At 40.8% G+C, this 17,811-nt stretch overlaps 1 protein-coding gene across 2 annotated transcripts in view; it reads right to left on the bottom strand.

Annotated features, from left to right (window-relative positions):
* DOP1B (DOP1 leucine zipper like protein B) overlaps positions 1 to 17,811 on the bottom strand; it is a 58,807-nt gene that overhangs the window by 36,114 nt on the left and 4,882 nt on the right. For both annotated transcript variants that reach the window (XR_013838579.1, XM_079974874.1), the window contains exons 3-12: positions 11,545 to 11,726; positions 10,847 to 11,017; positions 9,006 to 9,195; positions 8,064 to 8,162; positions 7,379 to 7,502; positions 5,591 to 5,700; positions 4,278 to 4,392; positions 1,813 to 1,933; positions 993 to 1,112; positions 125 to 221 (exon numbers count right to left, since the gene is read on the bottom strand). Coding sequence is in view for 1 of the 2 variants with exons in the window: in XM_079974874.1 (XP_079831000.1) it covers positions 125 to 221; positions 993 to 1,112; positions 1,813 to 1,933; positions 4,278 to 4,392; positions 5,591 to 5,700; positions 7,379 to 7,502; positions 8,064 to 8,162; positions 9,006 to 9,195; positions 10,847 to 11,017; positions 11,545 to 11,726 (1,329 nt within the window). In the remaining variant the exon portion in view is untranslated. The remainder of the gene's footprint in view (positions 1 to 124; positions 222 to 992; positions 1,113 to 1,812; positions 1,934 to 4,277; positions 4,393 to 5,590; positions 5,701 to 7,378; positions 7,503 to 8,063; positions 8,163 to 9,005; positions 9,196 to 10,846; positions 11,018 to 11,544; positions 11,727 to 17,811) is intronic.

Below are 17,811 nucleotides of genomic sequence, written 5' to 3'. Positions count from 1 at the left end.
TAGTATACAAAAAACACTTTTCAAATGACAAATGTGTCCGTGCACCATCAGATATTTGGCAATTAAAAATGTGTTTTCTTAATTATTAGTTTATTTGCAGGGATACACATGGAAATTGACTTACTAATGGTATTACATCTAGAAGAAATATCAGAAGAGTGCAGAGTTCTGAAACGGTTGCAACATTCCTCGTCATAAGTTGTGTCTGCATAGATTTATTTCTGCAATTGAAAGGGAAAGTGTGGTTTTGAGGAACTTTTTAGAAATTGAACTGCATTGATGTTTTATCTTCCTTGCTACTTTTGGTAGAAATGCAGCTAAGAAATGTATTGATATTTATGGCTGAAATGTAATAAAGCTCAAGCATTGAAGAGACATGAAAGTGAACACTGCAGCAGCATATTATCCTTAAATTTTATATATTATATCAATGGCCAGAATCTTGTACGCCAAGGCATGAAAATGCATACACATTTAAGGATCAAGGGTGAATTAACCTGACTCCTTTTAATAAGATAAAAAGTTAACAAACAAAACAAGATTTTAAAAACCTGTATATTATTAAAACTATTGTTTCAGTTAGTTATGCTTTTATTGTTAAATAAAGAAATTTCATAGGAAGCAATTCATCAACAATATGAAATAAATAATCAAATAGAACTAAGATTCAAACAATATGTTCAACTAAGCTATCCAACAGGTTCATAAGGATATATCGAATATTTTTTAAAGTAAAGTAACCAACTCATTTAATTCAAATTTGTTCTACCATTCTCTCAGCCATTTACTTACTCACTCACTCACTTAAATATATTACTATTGAAAGATTCCTATAATGCTTTTCACAAACTGTATTACAGTGGTGTACAACAATAAAACTTCATAGGAAATACATACAACACACAGTAGGTCAAGAATAAGTAGCAAAGTTCAGACTCTTAGATTAACTCTAACAGCATAATATATATAGAGAGAGAGCGCGCGCACGCTACCTGAAGCAGTCTTCGAAACATCTGGTCATATAATCCCAGAGAAAATCCGTGCTTAAGGATGTGATCAGCAGATTAGCTGTTTTAACTATCTCAGATGCATTCTTGTTTTCTTTGATTGCACTAAAAACAGCAAGAGTCAAACAAATGTAGTAAATATTCAGCAGTAAGCTTTCTGAAGTATTAAGCACAGAAGTCAAAGAACAAATATATATTGCAAATTAAGAAATCTAGCAGGGTAATGGTAACTATGTCTCATCGGCTGTTGTTGATTTCTGCGGCATATGCTTCTGACAGCATCCTGGCCACAAGACGGGTTATGTACTGTAGTTCCCATGATACCAAAAGCCCTACTGGACTACCAGCATCAATGGACCTACATTTCCAACTGACTTTTGCAGCTGATAATCCAACAAGGGGCCCTGCAGCCATTTCCCCCTATGTCATCATCAAGAGAATTGAGAGGTCTCAGCTCAGAAAAAGGCCAGGCTTGATGCAGACTCGCGTAAAACCAAACCCTTAATTACAACTTGCTTGCAGTGTGCCCATTCTAAACTGAGTGCAGGGGTGCTCACTCACCACTACCTATAAAAAAAATGATCGACATATTAACTGTCTAACTATTCTAGTTCAATGCTCAATTTCAATGAAATTTACTTTCAAGGAAATGCTAATTTGGGTACTCAAATGCAATGACACAATAGTCATGGTCAGCAGGAAACTAGCAGGTGGGGGGCGGGAAGATAAATCAAATCCCAGTGGTGTTTTTCGGACACCTGATTAATATCAGAGCAAAAAAAGAAAAAGACAGACCACAGCATACCTTGTAAGGACATTTCCTGTTTGACTGTAACTAAGTTTAAGATCAGAACCCAGTGTATCCTTGCAATAAGAATAGAATGCTCTGATCACTTCAAGAAACAAATCCGCAACAACTGGTGGTCCTTCAACAAAAGAAAGATACAATGAAGTCTGATCATAATGAGTGGCAATATTTTATTTCAGCATAGAAGAGGAGGAAATAGAAACCCAACTTCTTAGTGGCTCAATGAATTATGTAGATAATTGTCAAGCCCTGTTCCATTTTTACTGGAATGATTAAAACCCGACAATGTGATCAGAAATTGTTTCTTAGAACCTTAATATTCTTAGCGAGAAGCCGAGTACTGTATTGGTCTCAGGTCATCAGATGAAGTAGGCTTTAGCTTAGAATGCTTATGGCATTACATTTTAGCCTTTAAAGCAACGGATCGTTTTTCTTGCAACAAACTAATACAGCTATTTTTCAGGAGCTTTTCTTCAACTTTATATTCTTCAGCAAGACCCACTGTAAGTACTTAGAAATATATGTATTTCCCCTTCCCACCCCCCACTCCCCGCGATGACTGCAACTATTCATATTATACACTATTTATTTTGAGCTACTATTGTGGCCTGTCCCCTTACCACAGATTTGTTATCTGAACAAAATGTTTTAAGCAGGCACTGAAAAGAAAACATCCAAGGTTGATATCAATAAGCAGGGAGTTTCAAAGAATAGATGCTTCCAAGTAAGCCATGTTCATTAATTTCAGCAGGTCTACTCTGAGCAGAACAAACAACAGATACAACCCATTCCTTTGAAAGCAGAAGGGCTAATGCTTCATTACATCTGCACTAGGTCTCCTCAAAATATATTCAAACAATACTTTGAGAGAAGATCTTGCTTGCTATATAGCCTATACACCAATTTCAAGCAATATTTCAAAAGGATAGAAATAATGCCACAGGTTCTCTTATAATTAAATATTGCACAGATGTATGAAATAATGGTAGAATTTTTCTATTATATGTCAGGCTTTTAAAAGTGAAGTAACAGTAGCATGCTCATACCAATGGAATATACTTCCTTATTTCATTAGAGAGAAGGAAAAAGCAGGATTGCAGAACATCTAACAGTTAAACCCTAAGAGACCCTGAAAATGCAACATTAGTTTGGCAGTTACTTCAAAACATTTAGGAATGGAAATGTTATTTCCACAATAGAAATCCACAAAGAGCTACCGTATTTTTCGCTCTATAACACGCACCTGACCATAACACGCAGATCGTTTTTAGAGGAGGAAAACAAGGGAAAAAACATTCTGAATGAAACAGTGGATGTATCATTTTTGTGCTTCATGCTGTGGCCACAGACATGTGATCTGATGGTGAATTTGGGCTGACCCAATACAAAGATCCTGAGGATCCATGTGGATCCATGCTTTTTAACCACATTTTAAGTGGGGAGGGAAGGAAAAACACAGAAGGGACAAGGAGCAGGAGAGGAGTGTGCAGAAAAGCAGCTGGCTAAGAATGCAGGAGAGGGGTAGTGAGGAAAGGAAGGCAAAAGTTTTCCCTCACCTACCCACCCAAGCCAGCCAGCTCGCGCTCTCTCTCTCTCTCTCCCTCTTGCATGTTTTCAGCTTTCCCCTCTGCTTGCCTGGAGGGGAGGGGCTTTCCCTGCTCTTTGTTCCGTTTGAGTAAACACAGCAAGGAAACAGAGGTGGGTGGGCAGTAAGACCCTGAGGCAGAATGCCAGAAAGCAGCCGCTTCCTCTTTTCAAGTTTCCCTTCTAGGAGACGTGCGATTTGATTTTTGCCTGCTTTTTTTTGCCTCCCCTCGCACCAATTGGCTCCAGGGACCACACATTCGCTCAATAACACGCACAGACATTTCCCCTTCCTTTTTAGGAGAAAAAATCTGCGTGTTATAGAAGGAAAAATACGGTACTCAAGCAGCCAATGCTAGAGACAAGATTGTTTTAAAATCTAGAGACAAGATTGTTTTAAAAACTAATATGAATGGCCATAAAGCTGATATGGACAAAACAAAGGTCTGTTCATAGTGTGTTTCCTGCATATCCTGGAGGCATACTGAAGCACATGACTAGTGATCTGGGCACAAGCCTTATTGGGACTCAACACGATAAGAGTAGACATCCTGCTACCTATTGATAAAGAAGGTGTAAAGTTTGCCTTTTGTTTTGCTTAACCATCTATTGGCCTGTTCACATGTAATGTTAACCCATAGTTTATTAATTGGTATGGTTTGTTTATAACCAACAAACACCACTCTGAAGTCAGGGTTTGTTGTTGGCTATGGTTTGTTTTAGGTGTGACTTAGTGTCTTTAACTTTCTTCTTTAACCATCATTTGTCATCCCACGTCAGATGCTTACTAAAGGCACAAACCTAGAACAAATGGAAAACAAATATACCATAGCCAAGTATATTTTTGTATTAGTTCTCTTGAGAGACTTCCTTCTTACCTATTTCAGGTTTGTCAAGTAGGCTTATGAGAATGCGGAAGGGTCTCAAATATGCATGATGCTGTTCCTCCAAGTCAGATTCTGCAAAATTTTGATGCAGTATTTCAATCAACGCCTGTTAAAACAATGTTAAAACAATCAAATGTTGAATTTGGAAGCAAAAATTAACATTGTCACTTACTCTAATCTTACTGCTTGAAAGATCTCAAAACACAGCCAAACCCCAATTGAAAAGAAGGGTGGAAAACTGACACCAGATTCCAAACCCATTTTCAGAATTCCTCTTTTACAACCTAACATTGTGGTTCTCCTGCAACTGCAGAAAAGACATAGTGGCTTGTGCTGCAGTGGTGAAGTAGTATGTGGTTTGGCATGGACAGGGGAAAGAGCATAGCCAATAGCTCCTACCCACAGCAGACAATTCCCCCACATTGCCTTTAGAACTAGGAATCAGCATCAATAGAAGTATAGTTTCCAGTACCGCTCTGTACTGCCTTGGTCAGACCACATATGAAATACTGTGTTCAGTTCTGGGCATCACAATTTAAGAAGGATATTAACAAGCTGTAACGTGTGCAGGGGGCAAGCAAGATGATCAAGGATCCGGTAGCCAAACCTGATGAAGAATGTTTGAGGGAGTTGGGTATGTTTAGTCTAGCTAAGAGAAGACTGGGAGAAGATATGATAGCCATCTCCAAACATCTAAAGGGCTGTTACATGGAAGAAGAAGAAGAAGAAAGCTTGTTTTCTCCTGCTCCAGAGGCAAGGACCCACATCAATGGGTTCAAGTTACAAGAAAGGAGATGCCAACCAAACATCAGACAGAACTTTCTGTTCAACAGCGGAGCAGACTCCCACAAGAGCTGGTGGACTCTTTTTTCATTGGAGGTTTTCAAGCAGAGGTTGGATGGCCATCTGTCTTGGGTGCTTTAGCTGAGATTCCTGCACTGCAGGGGGTTGGACTAGATGACCCTCGGGGTCCCTTCCAACTCTACAATTCTATGACTCTATGAATTGAAGGGAAATGTTGATTTTTCTGCAGTTCTAGTATTCTGTTTCCTCCTTGCACTCAGAGCTACAATACAGAAGCATAACTATGTAGAGACAGTTGAATGATGTCAGCAATGAAATGCAGTTGCTGACCTGGCTGTGCCACTTCCTCCTGCTGTACCTACACACTGAGACTGGTATTGGATGCTACCGCCAAAATTCCCACATGCTGAGCTTGCACACGGGTGACTAGGCAACAAGGAATGTATCTTTCAGGGGATTTATTATAATATAGGTTACATTCTTTAAGGAGTATTACGCACCTCAACTAAAAGATCTTTGGAATATTTCCCAAAAAAGTAGAAGGCATGGTCTTCTAAGGACATAGAAATAGATGGATCTGGTAGAAAAGTACCTCCCTTGATATCAGAACCTGAGAACATGATAAATAAAGAAAATATGAAAGTGGATTAAATATCATGAATGCAATATAATATACTTTTAAATCAACGGCACAAACAACTATGACAAAGGTTGAACTGCTTTTCCCTTCTGACATTAATAGCACTTGAGCCATCAGTGTGGAATCAGGGGATTTTGCTTAATTTGACAGCAGGACCCATCCAAAAGAAAGTGCGGCAGTACGTTTAACTTTCTTTGGTCTTTTGTAGAGTCACATACATGTCACATTCGATACTGTAGGTGGTGGAAGCCCATAATATGAGCTACTACTATAGATATAATACATGCAGGCTAGCTTCCTGTGAGTTATACTGAGACCAAAGCGCATCTACCAGGAGCTGTGTATCCAGCACTGTGGGCCCAATTCTCTGGAGCTCTCTTCCAGCTGAGTTCAGACAGGCCTGCTGGTTGTTGAACGTCTGGTGCTTTATTTTAGCAGTACCCTTTTCCGATTTCTTTTAACCTGATTTTATCTTCATTTTATCTTTTTTGTGACCTTATTGTGCACCTTTACTAGACTGCAGTGTTAAACAGACCATAAATGGTTGAATAAATAAAATGTAATAAACAGGATGTCAGATTTCTGCTTGTGCTATTAAAATCTGACATGAAGTTGGATACACTTTTCCCTCACACATAAGCAATATCTAGTATGGATGTAAAATAGTGGTCTGGAGATAGGAATCTGACTTATACACAGCCAGACCACTCACTCTATCCAGTTCAGTATCATCTCCATTGCCTGGCCACAGATCCCTAGGGTTTCAGACAAAAGCGTTTGTTTCTCAGCTCTATCTGAAGATGCCAAGGATTAAACCTGGGACTTTTGCATACAAAGCATGTCCTCTACTACTGAACCATGGCATTTACCTGGTAAGTGAAATATAGACCTTTAATCCCACCAGTCTTACAAAGTGAATAATCAACTGTCCGGCTTAGTATTGATTTCTGTTTCACAAAATAGTTCATAATACAGTGGACACAGAGGCTTCTATTAATTTAAACTTTCTACTTGGTACTCCTGAATTACTGAGAAAGCAAGCTGTCAATTAAGTCACTGAGTAAGAAATGTATGACAATAAAGGGTGCAATTTTTCAAAGACAAAGGCAGTGGTAGCCAATGTGGTACCCTCCATATGATGTTGTGCTACAGTTCCCATCAGCCTCAGCCAGCTTGGCCACAGGGGATGGCAGGGGGGGCATGTTGGGTACCCCTAGTCTAACTGATACTTCTGTGGTACTTCCCTTCCATTGGGGAAACGCTTGTGCACACAAAATCTTATGCAAAGTAACACAAACAGCACTTCTCTACATACAGTATAATCATAACCCCGCCTACTCAGAAGTATGTCCTACTGCATTCAGTGTGGCCTGTTTCCAGGGAAGTGGGGTTAGGACTGCAGCTGTAGTTGTGTAAGGCAATTCCAGCAAAGATGCATATAATACAGTGTTTGGGGATGTCTGTATACTCCCTGAATTTCCTAGGACAAAAATGTTGTAAAAAACGGTATTCTGCTGTAGATGGCCCATAAATACAGATGAAACCTGGAGTTTTTAAACATTCTATTTCAAGAGTGTGCACTAAAGTTATTTGAACACCAATAGCAAAAATACACACAAAGATAATGTGGCTATAATTTGTACAGTACCTAGCAGCCATGCATATAACCTTCTGTTAAGTGACATATCTCTTCTTAAGAGAGTTTGGGCAGATGCTGAGAGAAGGTGGACTATATCAGATCTAGATAGTGTGACAGCACTTTCACTGGGATCCTAAACAAAGAACAGACAAGTCAGATATAGGTGAGTTTCCTTGAACAAAAACCAGGAAATGCAAAAACAAACAAAGCCACCACACTGTGGCAATAAAAAAATTAGCAACAAAAAACTCCTCTCACTTTAATGCTGCAATCTGTTCATGTCTATCAGGACCAAGACAGCCTAACCACAGTAGTTCTGATACTGGCAACTTCAAGACTTGATTTATTGCAATGCAATCTGCATTAAATGTCCCTTGAGGCTGGCCAAGAAACTGCAGTTACTAAAGCAGCACGTTGTTTTGGTGGCAGATACGGCAGTGAACACCTTAGAGAACCAGAATTTTGTACAGAGCTGCCCCTCCTTTAAACAACTTCAGAATACTTACACAGAGACCAATGGTTTGTTTGATTTTGGGATGGGTGGGGGAGAACTAAAAGATAAACCCAACCGGAAACCAAAACACCACTTGCATGTACAGAAAATGTACGAAGCCTAGGCAGTTTCCCCTTGCACTTGCCTGTCAGTGTAGCGAGCCTTAGAGTTGGACCACAAAAAGTTAAATCTTTTCCTTACCAAAGATGAATAAAATGGGAAGAAGAAGAGCACCACTTCCAAAGTGTTCCTTTGCACAAGAACATTTGAATCCAGCATTGACACACAAAAAGCTTTCACCTGTAAGAAAAGAACAGAATTGCATTTGAGGAATACACCCCTCTGCTGCCAAGGAATATACCTGGTAGTGGAGGGCATGACAAAGGCACAAGCTCCATGTGGAGGGAGCTGGGGGACTTCGTGCGGGCTGAGAGAATGAAGTGCAGCTCATCTTCCCCTCTCCCCAAGCTTCCCTTGGGCAAAGGGAATGGGAAGTTGTTGGAAGTGTTGGGGTGTAGTAAGGCTGATGGGGTCTGCATGGGGATAAAGTAGGTAAGAGAGAGTAATCCCCATGCTTCCTAGACTGTCATTCTCACCTAACCTGCAGTGATTTTCTTCAGATGCCAGACTCTTAGGACTGCTGACCTCACTTCCTACTTCTCCCTTCCTTGATCCCACTTTTTGCGTCTCTCTTCTGCAGAGATGACAGAGCAAGCATGGCTCTCCGCATCTCCTTCTTAGGCAGAACTAGGACCAGCTTTTGATCAAACATGCATTTCGTCTAACTAATGTAGCTTTCTTATTTTTCTATACTCAAGACTCTGTGGTTGCCTTCAGCAAAAAGTGTGTTCCTCCAAATAGGGATTCAGTGCAGTTCCAGTTCAAGGTTCTGCTGGTGCATATAAACTCGCCCCCTTTCCAAAGCAGTCAATCTGGGGGAGATTTCAATTGGTCCCCATTATTCTTAGATTTGTTGCTGTTGATCAACACTTAGCCAGAGAAAATGATCTGAGAAAGGACATCCAAGGATGGCTATGTATCACCTTCATGAGTATATGATTGGTTTGCAGTTTGCCCATGCTTCTAGAATTGTTTGTTTAGAAACGCATACAAAGAACACACATTACCAGTTGTGCAACCTACCATGAGCTTAGTATCAGTTCCCAGCATATACTTCTGCTGTTTTCCAGATAATTCTCTGTTGATATGACTAACAACAAAAAGGGAGGCAGGCAGTCTTATGGAAGGACTAACCAGGACACTCCCCCATAATGCTGAATAAAACACTTCTTTGCCAATTACTAGAGACAACTTCACAAGTAAAGCATCTGTCCTGTTAAAACAAAAAAAAAAGGGGGAAATGAAAAAGGGAAGTTTCTATACCACTTCCATCAAATGACCATTCTTTTTTTAAAAAAACACAGCTTAATCTAGAAAAGATCAAACTCACTCCAGTTTGGGACTGTCACTGCATTCACATTTCCACATAATTTGTCACTCTGTCATGAGTTATACCCAGTCTAGGCCTTCTCTTTCTATAGTAAATTAGTACTGCCACTCATGTACGTCACAGGTATTCAAAATTGGGAACTGATGTTATGGAGGAAGATGGAGAAATGATTCTAGGGTTGTGCTGAAGGAAATTACTACTCTAGTCAACCCTACCACATTTTACCAATTGTGACTCAAAGGATCATGGGACCATGCCTTCAACCAAACAACTTAGATAAAAAAAAGTTCACCCTTTGGCTGCTAATTATTTAATGCTGTCAGAATTTCAATATAATAAGGTGCTACTTATGGCCATGTGCTTTAGATCTTTCCTCCCTGCCAAGTCACATCACTAATGGGCAAGACTTAATGTACGAATCACCCAATGATTGCTCATAATCTGAATAAATTAAGTGGACAGAATCTCTTGATCAGAAAGAAGTAATCACCTCAGGAAGTGCTGATAAGAACAGGATCCAAGCTTCCCACCTTTGTTTCTTCTCTTTCAAATACAGATTTTTGCAAAGACTTGGCTTGGGGGCGGGGGGCGGGGAGTACCAACATGTGGTGGCAGCGAAACATCTTGGAAAGTTAAGTAATACTAACAGTATCCCATTCACCTGCCTTTTGTGGATTTTGGTGAAGATCTGGTGTCTGAGAAGGCTTTAATATTTGAAAATCATTTCTGATAGTTCAGTTGTCTACATAACTGGATTAATGTATACTATGAATTTGCAGAATTAGAGAAAGGAAGCCCGCATCCTGAGAGCTTAACCAAAAGCAAACCACCCACACAAATTATGTGCATAATTAAATAATACATGTAGTAGAGACAGACTTGATGGCTGACAAGACTCTCAACTACACTGCATCAGTTCTGCATCACTGATGTTCCAAATCTCATACCAGTCATAATCTTGTTAGAGGCCTTAAGTCTCTATGTTTCATCCCCCACTCCTATCTACAATAGGCAATAGTGACATACTTTACACTCTTATAAGACTGTAAGAAAAAAACCAAAAATGCTTAGGGTGAGTTTAGAGGATAAAGCTCAAGCAAATGTTTCCATAAAATTCTGAAAACAGACAAGGCTTTCTCTAAATTCCATTGACAGAGCTTGTAAATATTAAGCAGAAGGGAGTTTTTCCTGCTGCTTCCAGATGCCTTTTGGCACAGCGACATTTCCATTTGTACCCAAAAGAACCTGCTTGTTTGCACTTATGATTCTGCAGCCACAGGCACTTCCTGCTCAAGTTGTCCTGTGGCCCTTGCCAAATACAAACAGAACGTCTTAACTCTTAAATCCGTACGGCTCTGCCCTTCCTGCTTCTTTCAGTAGCTTGTCTTCTCTGACCCCACCAAGAGCCTTTCCACATGCCCCATACTGCACAGGTGAGCAACTCTTGGAAGTGGGGGGTTTCTATTAAATAAATATATTTTTAAAAAGTTTTTAAAATGCAATGACATTTATTGTAAGAGCAAGTGATACCAACCTGTCATAGATTTCTGACCCTTCCTCCAAACCAGGCAGGAGTCCAATTAAGAAGGCTTGAAGACTTGGCAAGAGGCACTTCTGCAGTGGGATAAAGTATTTCTCGTACAGGCCAAGAAGAACAGGCCTCACCGACATTGCTGCATTTGCCAGCAATGGAAACAAGCCTGAGCTGGAGACAGAGAGTGAGAGATTTAAAAAAGGGGAGTGTGTGTCAGCCATTGGTTGCATTCACACATTATGTTAAATTATGGCTTAGTATTACAATGATGAGTTGAACGGGGTCTTGGGCTTGTGCACTTCCTTCTCCCCTGAGGCAGCTATGAGGAAGTTTAGAAACATTTGTTCCCATTTGAAATTAATCTCAGCTTTTTGTGACTACTGAAACATGGAAAACTGTGGCTAATCTTAGTTATTTGTTCAAACAGGTTAACCTCAAACCACACTTTATGAAGTTGGCTCTTTTCAACAACAATAGTGGAGATGAACTACAGTTCAGGGTTTGTACATGACATTAAACTGCAGTTCACCTGAAACAGAAGCTCCCAATCTGCTTTTTGCAGTCACACTTGAGGGGAGGGAAACTTGAGGCCCTTTTCTGCAACTCATCCTTGCAGCGCTAAACCAGAGTTTAATATTATCTGCAAGCACAGCCACTAATATTAAATTCAAGCCTTACTTTTTAAGTAGAATGTTTACCTGTATAGAAACAAGTCCTTTGCAAGCCATTTGGTCCCAATGATTTTAAATATTATTTCATAGGTCTCTAGTGCCTTTAGGTGCACTCCACTGGGCAACGCTGGATGTAAACACTGAGATAACCTCTTGCTGATAATCAGACGCCTTGGTAAAAGGGAGTACTTTAAATTACTTTGAAGAGCCTGTAAAATAATGGTAAGAATTAAATGTTATAACTTATATCAATATTAGTCAGCAAATGAACTTAGCTAAAGCTTTACTGTAATCTTCTACTTAACAGAACTAGCCTTCAGAGAGCTGAGGATGCTGAAGAGGCCAAAGATCATCTCAGCTGTGAGTCCTGGAGAACCTGCTCCCTGCCTTGATGGCCTTTTTCCACATGGCCTGAGAGGGTGGGGCCTGGACTGACTCTAGTTACAAAAACTGAACCTGCCTAAAACACTCTTGGGCTGGAGTACTGTTTGTGTGTGTGAGGGGGCTATTGCTGTTACTGGTTTTAATTGTTTTGTACCTTTATTTCAGATCTTATGTGGAAATTGTTTCAATTTGGTTGTGTATTTTTGGTGTTTTATTTGTTGTTTATGGCTTTTCTTATGTTGTAATTATGTATTTTTTCATGCTGTAAGCCACCTTGAGCATGGTTTTGACTATGGAAAGACAGCACAAAAATCAGATTATGTATGCATGTTGTTACTAGCAGACTTATGGGGGCATGGGTAGCGCTCTGGTCTAAACCACTGAGCCTCTTGGGCTTGCTGATCAGAAGGTTGGCAGTTTGAATCTGTGCAATGGGGTCATCTAGTTCACCCTGCTGCAATGCAAGAATCTCAAAATGTGGTCCCCATACAATTTGACTATGTATACAGTTGCGCTACCAACCCCTTAAACTGTTGTTCACCACTCTGAATCTAGGGATTGGTTTCAGAAGGACAGAATTGTGTTAAACAAAGGCATGTTTTGTGGCATAGAATAGTAATAGTTCTCTCTTTTCACAGAAGTCCTAGAACAGGCAGAATATGTAAAAGCTAGAATATATAACTGGGTTGGGAGCAAGTAGACAGAGTGTAAACATCTGGACTATTTGTTAAGGGTGTGTGAATTGCTATGTTGAGTTTGCAAAAGTAAACTGATCAAAGATCCAAACAACTGCAGCTAATTTGTGATCCATAATGCAAAAGAATATGGCATTGGAAAAATATTTAAAAATTCATTCAACAGGGTCCCCCCCTTGTGTTTTATATTACAAATTTAAACCCATCTTGAAAATTTTGTTAATCGTTTTCATTTGTACAAACAAATGGGTGCAAGGGCTGTATTGCTATGTCACTCAAACATTCAGCTGAACAGCTCATGGGAGCACTAAACTTCTTATCAGAAGGACTCAGTTACCCTATTTGTCACATGATAAGGAAGTAGTATGAAGCAATGGTCCACACATCATGCGAAGCCAGGCCTTGCCTCAGTGCAAATGTGTGGGTTCTCAGGAAGGAGCTCACAGCCACTTTGTTCTTCTCTGGTCCTTTTTGGTGCAGGAGTGAACTAAGCTAAGGTTTTCTTAATGCGTCATCTGAACCTGGCTGATAGTTAAGCTCTTGCCTGACTAGCAATGAGCTGTATTATTATTAATACTAACAGTAATAGTAATAGTAATAAGAATAACCCACCCTTCTGTTTATGTTCCCAGGGCAGGTCAAAACAATTTAAACTGCAACATTAAAAATAGCTTAAAGCAAACTACCTAGTAGTTTTAAGGCAGCAAATAAATTTTGAAATACTGTAAATCAAACACTGTTCAACATTACTATGACAAGTTAGCCTGGTCAACATCTGCTACAACATCAAGACCTGTCAACTGGAAAATCCCCACTCTCCTGTTGAGAACTTAGTTTATACCATTAAATCTAATTAAGACCAATTACAATCACTGCCCATAACACCAACGGGGCATTTAAGACCCAGAAGCTCAGCATGTGATTTACTACCTGCAGCAGAAAAAGACAAGAAAAAAACCCTACACATGCAAGTTTGAAGCAGATGGGGAAAGAGTATTAATGCACATTTAAGCAGAGGAGTTCAAGCTAGTACTGTACTGCTTTGCTTGGCATATATAAATTAAGTGTGTATCTCAAACTAAGATTAATTTGCAAGTAGTCATTCTGCCTTGACCACTGCATTTATGTGCCAGAAATACCCATGTTTCACATTCCAGTGAACATTTCAAAGAAAAAACTTCTTATTTTCCAAGGTTTTCCTGTTGTGTTATGCCAGTGCCCAGCAGCTACAGAGTAGTTTCTACTGAAGAAGCAAAGAACAAACTAGGTGAGTATGGTCCCCAATGTTAATTTTTCTCTCGCTTTCCAAAGATGGGGAAGTTAAGCAGTTCCTTTCCCTTGCCGTTTCTCTACTTAACTTGTAGCCTTGTAGCCTCCCAGAGCTGTTCTTCATTAAACATACTCACACAAAATGAAGAGACTGTTACATGCATCTGTTGCATAACGTATGCTGTGGTCATGAATAAGAGTTGCTCTGCATGATTCTATTCCATTGCCAATAAAACGAAAATGCTACTGTTCCCATACCAATGTGAATAGTCGGTACATAAAAGCCCATATTAAAAATAGGTAAGAAGGTCATGGTAGAATTGTTACAGAAAACTTCAAGAAAGAACAGTGAATAAAAGAAAGCAATAGGAGCTGGCTTATGCACATTCACAGAGGCAATGGCAAAAGTGAGATACGGCAAATATTTTTTTAATATTTTATATATGCCGTTATAAAACTTGCAGCTGGTAAGCATATAGCAGGGGAAAAGCCTGCTATAAATACATGCAATTCATCTACAAAAGGAAGTATGTTTCCTGATTAAAAAATTACCGACAGTCAATCAATACAATTTGTATAAAACTCACTGACTGATCAACAAATATATTTTAGGACTATCAGCCCGCTATTAGGAGTAGCTACTACAAATATTTTTGCACATGCCTGTTAACTCAGACCAAGCTCAAAGTGTACAGAGTAAACTGGGATTGGTCTGTGCGGTGCCACACCACTGACCTCTCAAGAGCTGCAGCTTATAAGGACTGTGAGGAGATGGGTCAGGGTGCTGGTGAAGTCAGGGCTACACGGGTGCGCCAAGAGTGCCAATCCAGCGCTGCCTGTGCAGTCTCTACCTTGCTGCCAGCCTGACCTAACTCGCACCATTTAGGTAAGCGGCAGCAATGTTTTTGTCAGAAGGATGGTAATATGGCACCACCTCATTACCCCAGATACTGCCTTGGCCCACTTGAGGATAAACAAGCCAGCACACTTTCTGAATCCAGGCCCCCCCCCCCCCGATATACTGCAAAACAACGAAAGGATTAATAAGTATGCATCTGTGGAACAAACAGGTATTGAGGAATGTGCAAGCAAAGCATAGCCTAAACCAGGGTTTCCCAAGCTGTGGCCCATGAGCTAAATTTCAGGTGATCTGCAGTGTTTCTGAATTAGGACTAGGCGATACCAGCTTTTCAGCATCATGGTGTATCACCAGCCAATATACCGTGATGTTGAAAAAACAAGCTGCATTGGCCTCTGCCCGCGAGACACCGGGTGAAACTGCCCCAGCTCTCATCTCGAGGGGTGAGGTGGTTTCACCCAGGCTTGTGTGCTGGGACAATGCAGCCTGTTTGCACCGCTCAGCTGGGGGCGGGGGGGAACATCCTCAGATGAGCAGTTTAAAGATGCAGAGGAACAAGCTGTATCAGCACCTCGCCGATATAGCTTGTTTTTCCCTCTTGGTCGCATAAGGGCAGAGTGGGATGGTGGTTTCACTCAGTGATATATATTGCCCAGACCTAGTCTGAATTTATGGTTGAAGATGAAAGACAGCACATCCATCATACTGAAGATTCATACTGATTTTTAATAGTATTGTATTTTTATTGCTTCTTACATTGTACAACTTACCATTTGAATTCTATGAAACTGCAATTGCTGCAACAGGCAGAAAACTTATTAAATGGTCTGCCAAGACCAGGCATAGGTAAACTCGGACCTCCAGATGTTTTGGGACTACAACTCCCATGATCCCTAGCTAACAGGACCAGTGGTCAGGGATGATGGGAATTGTAGTTCCAAAGCATCTGGAGGGCTGAGTCTGCCTATGCCTGGCCAAGACCTTCAGCAATTCTCAAGTGGTTCAAAGTGGGGTGGGAACTGATCTGTCAGGCTGTATGGGAGACCTAATTCCCTTGGCACTAACTCAAGCTGAAAACGAAATGAAGTTTGGGACAGGACAGAGAACAGTGAAACTAGAGGAATTATTGTGGAGATAGAAAAAAGGAAGCACAGATATTTCCCTGTTCCAGGGAAAAATGGAACATGCGGAAGTCTTGTCTTAAGGCCTCACAGCGACCTAGGAGTTTATCGCAGCTGATTTACCAAAGCTAAAGGGAACTTTTCCTTTTGAATTATGGGTCATGGTTTTACTCTACAGAAACAAGTGTCATGCAGGCAAAGGCAATGATGGGAAACTGAAAGTAAGCAAGGTTTTAAAGGTTCCTTCAGTCTCTAAAGGAAGGCAACTTGTTTCCCTTGAGACCCCTTAATTGGGGAAAGGAAGAGATGGGTTGAAAGGGGAGCAGGAGGCTGCGCATTCCCCTTAGGTACACAGCTGGATCAAAATCAAGTCAAAGATAGAAGAAGGGGGGGGGGGAAAGGAGGTCGGAAGGGAAGCACGCCAAATTAGGGTTGGAGAATTTGTCTCAGGAGATATCGCATGAAGACTGAAGAACACCAGGGTCCCTGGAGAGAGAACTCTTAAAAGATTTTGCCTTCCTTGGGATGAAGCTTATCCCAGCACAAAGGAAGATGAAGTGATCTACAGTATTTGGTAAGCTGGTTGGACGCAAGCCTCCCAGCTACTGGCACTGAGTGAAAAAATGGAAGCAGGTTCCATGTGCATAACTAGATAGAGGATCAAGGTCAACAGAGCCATCTTCTTGCATCGTAATGACATCAGGTGATTGGCACGGAAAGTGCATCTTCAGAATAGGTTGCCATAACCACCAACTGGGAGTTACACAGACTTCCTTTGATCTTTGACAGGTGTCAATCAGCTGGAAGGAACTGGGAGAGTGCCTTCAAAAGAGCTTGCTGTGGAGAGAGAGAAATGCTCTGTTTTAAACAGGGCATTTCCCCCTCTGCACAGGAAATGGTTTGGATTGGAAGCACTGTGAATCGTTTTTTCCAACTCTTTTGGATGCACTAGGGAGCTGCAGACAGGGAACTCCCCAGGGCGGCTACTGACTGGTGTTGATAGGGAGCTCCTCTTGCAAAGGAAGAATCAGAAGCTCTCTTTAAGATCCTGACAGTTCCTTCCTAGCTGCATATGTAGGAGTGGTTTCTGACAAATTCTTTCATGGGACAAATCTGGACCAGAACCAGGCCTAATTAGGCTTGCAGGGTAGAGATTCCCCACCTCTGGCATCAGGGTAAGCCCATATTCTGTTTATGATAGCTTATATATGCTACTGTTTAACTATAAGCCCTTGCGTTGCACAGTTGCATCCAGAAAGATGCTTTTTTGGAGTCAAAGTGCTAAGGCAGGGATGAAGAACCTTTTTAATCCTGAGTGCCACATTCCCTTTTGGATAACCTTCTGCGAGGTGGCACGTGCCTGTGGTGGGCAGTGCCAGAGGCTAAAGGAGGCAGAGCAATGAACATGAATTTTACTTTTGTACAGTAATCTAGTTTCTACACATACTCACACACCCTTATTGTATCTTCCATCCAGGCAAACAAGAAGCATTACCAAAGCTTAAGGACACATTCTAGCCAGGCAAAAAATATTAATAACTGAGCGTGTAAATCAAGGCAGGAGAGGGATATGGCTGGGGAGAGCTGAGGGCCATATAGAAAGGCCCAGAGGGCCGAAATTGGTGTTTGACCCTGAGACTCCCCCCCCTCACTGAGTGGTACACTTAAGATGGCAACAAAGCTGAGCTCCTTAGTGACATGAAATACGAAGTGAGAATTTTGCTGTTATATGTGTAACTTGGTTCCATCACAACGTATTCAAACCACAACAGAAAAGTGACCAACCATTCTTGAAAGTTGTCACACTACACATGGTAAAAAACACTGTTAACTCATGTCAGTGATATGGGAAGTTGCATCACAGCAATTCATGACTTAGGAAATTTCAAAGAAGGTACAATTTCAAGAGCATCAACTGGATTTTTGGAAGCATAGTTGTCCACACAATCCAGCATGGCTATTTGGA

Source organism: Podarcis cretensis (assembly GCF_951804945.1).
Source record: "Podarcis cretensis genome assembly, chromosome: 4".
Taxonomy (NCBI): domain Eukaryota; kingdom Metazoa; phylum Chordata; class Lepidosauria; order Squamata; family Lacertidae; genus Podarcis; species Podarcis cretensis.
Note: the sequence above shows the minus strand (reverse complement) of the source record. Positions and strands in the feature narration are given on the sequence as shown.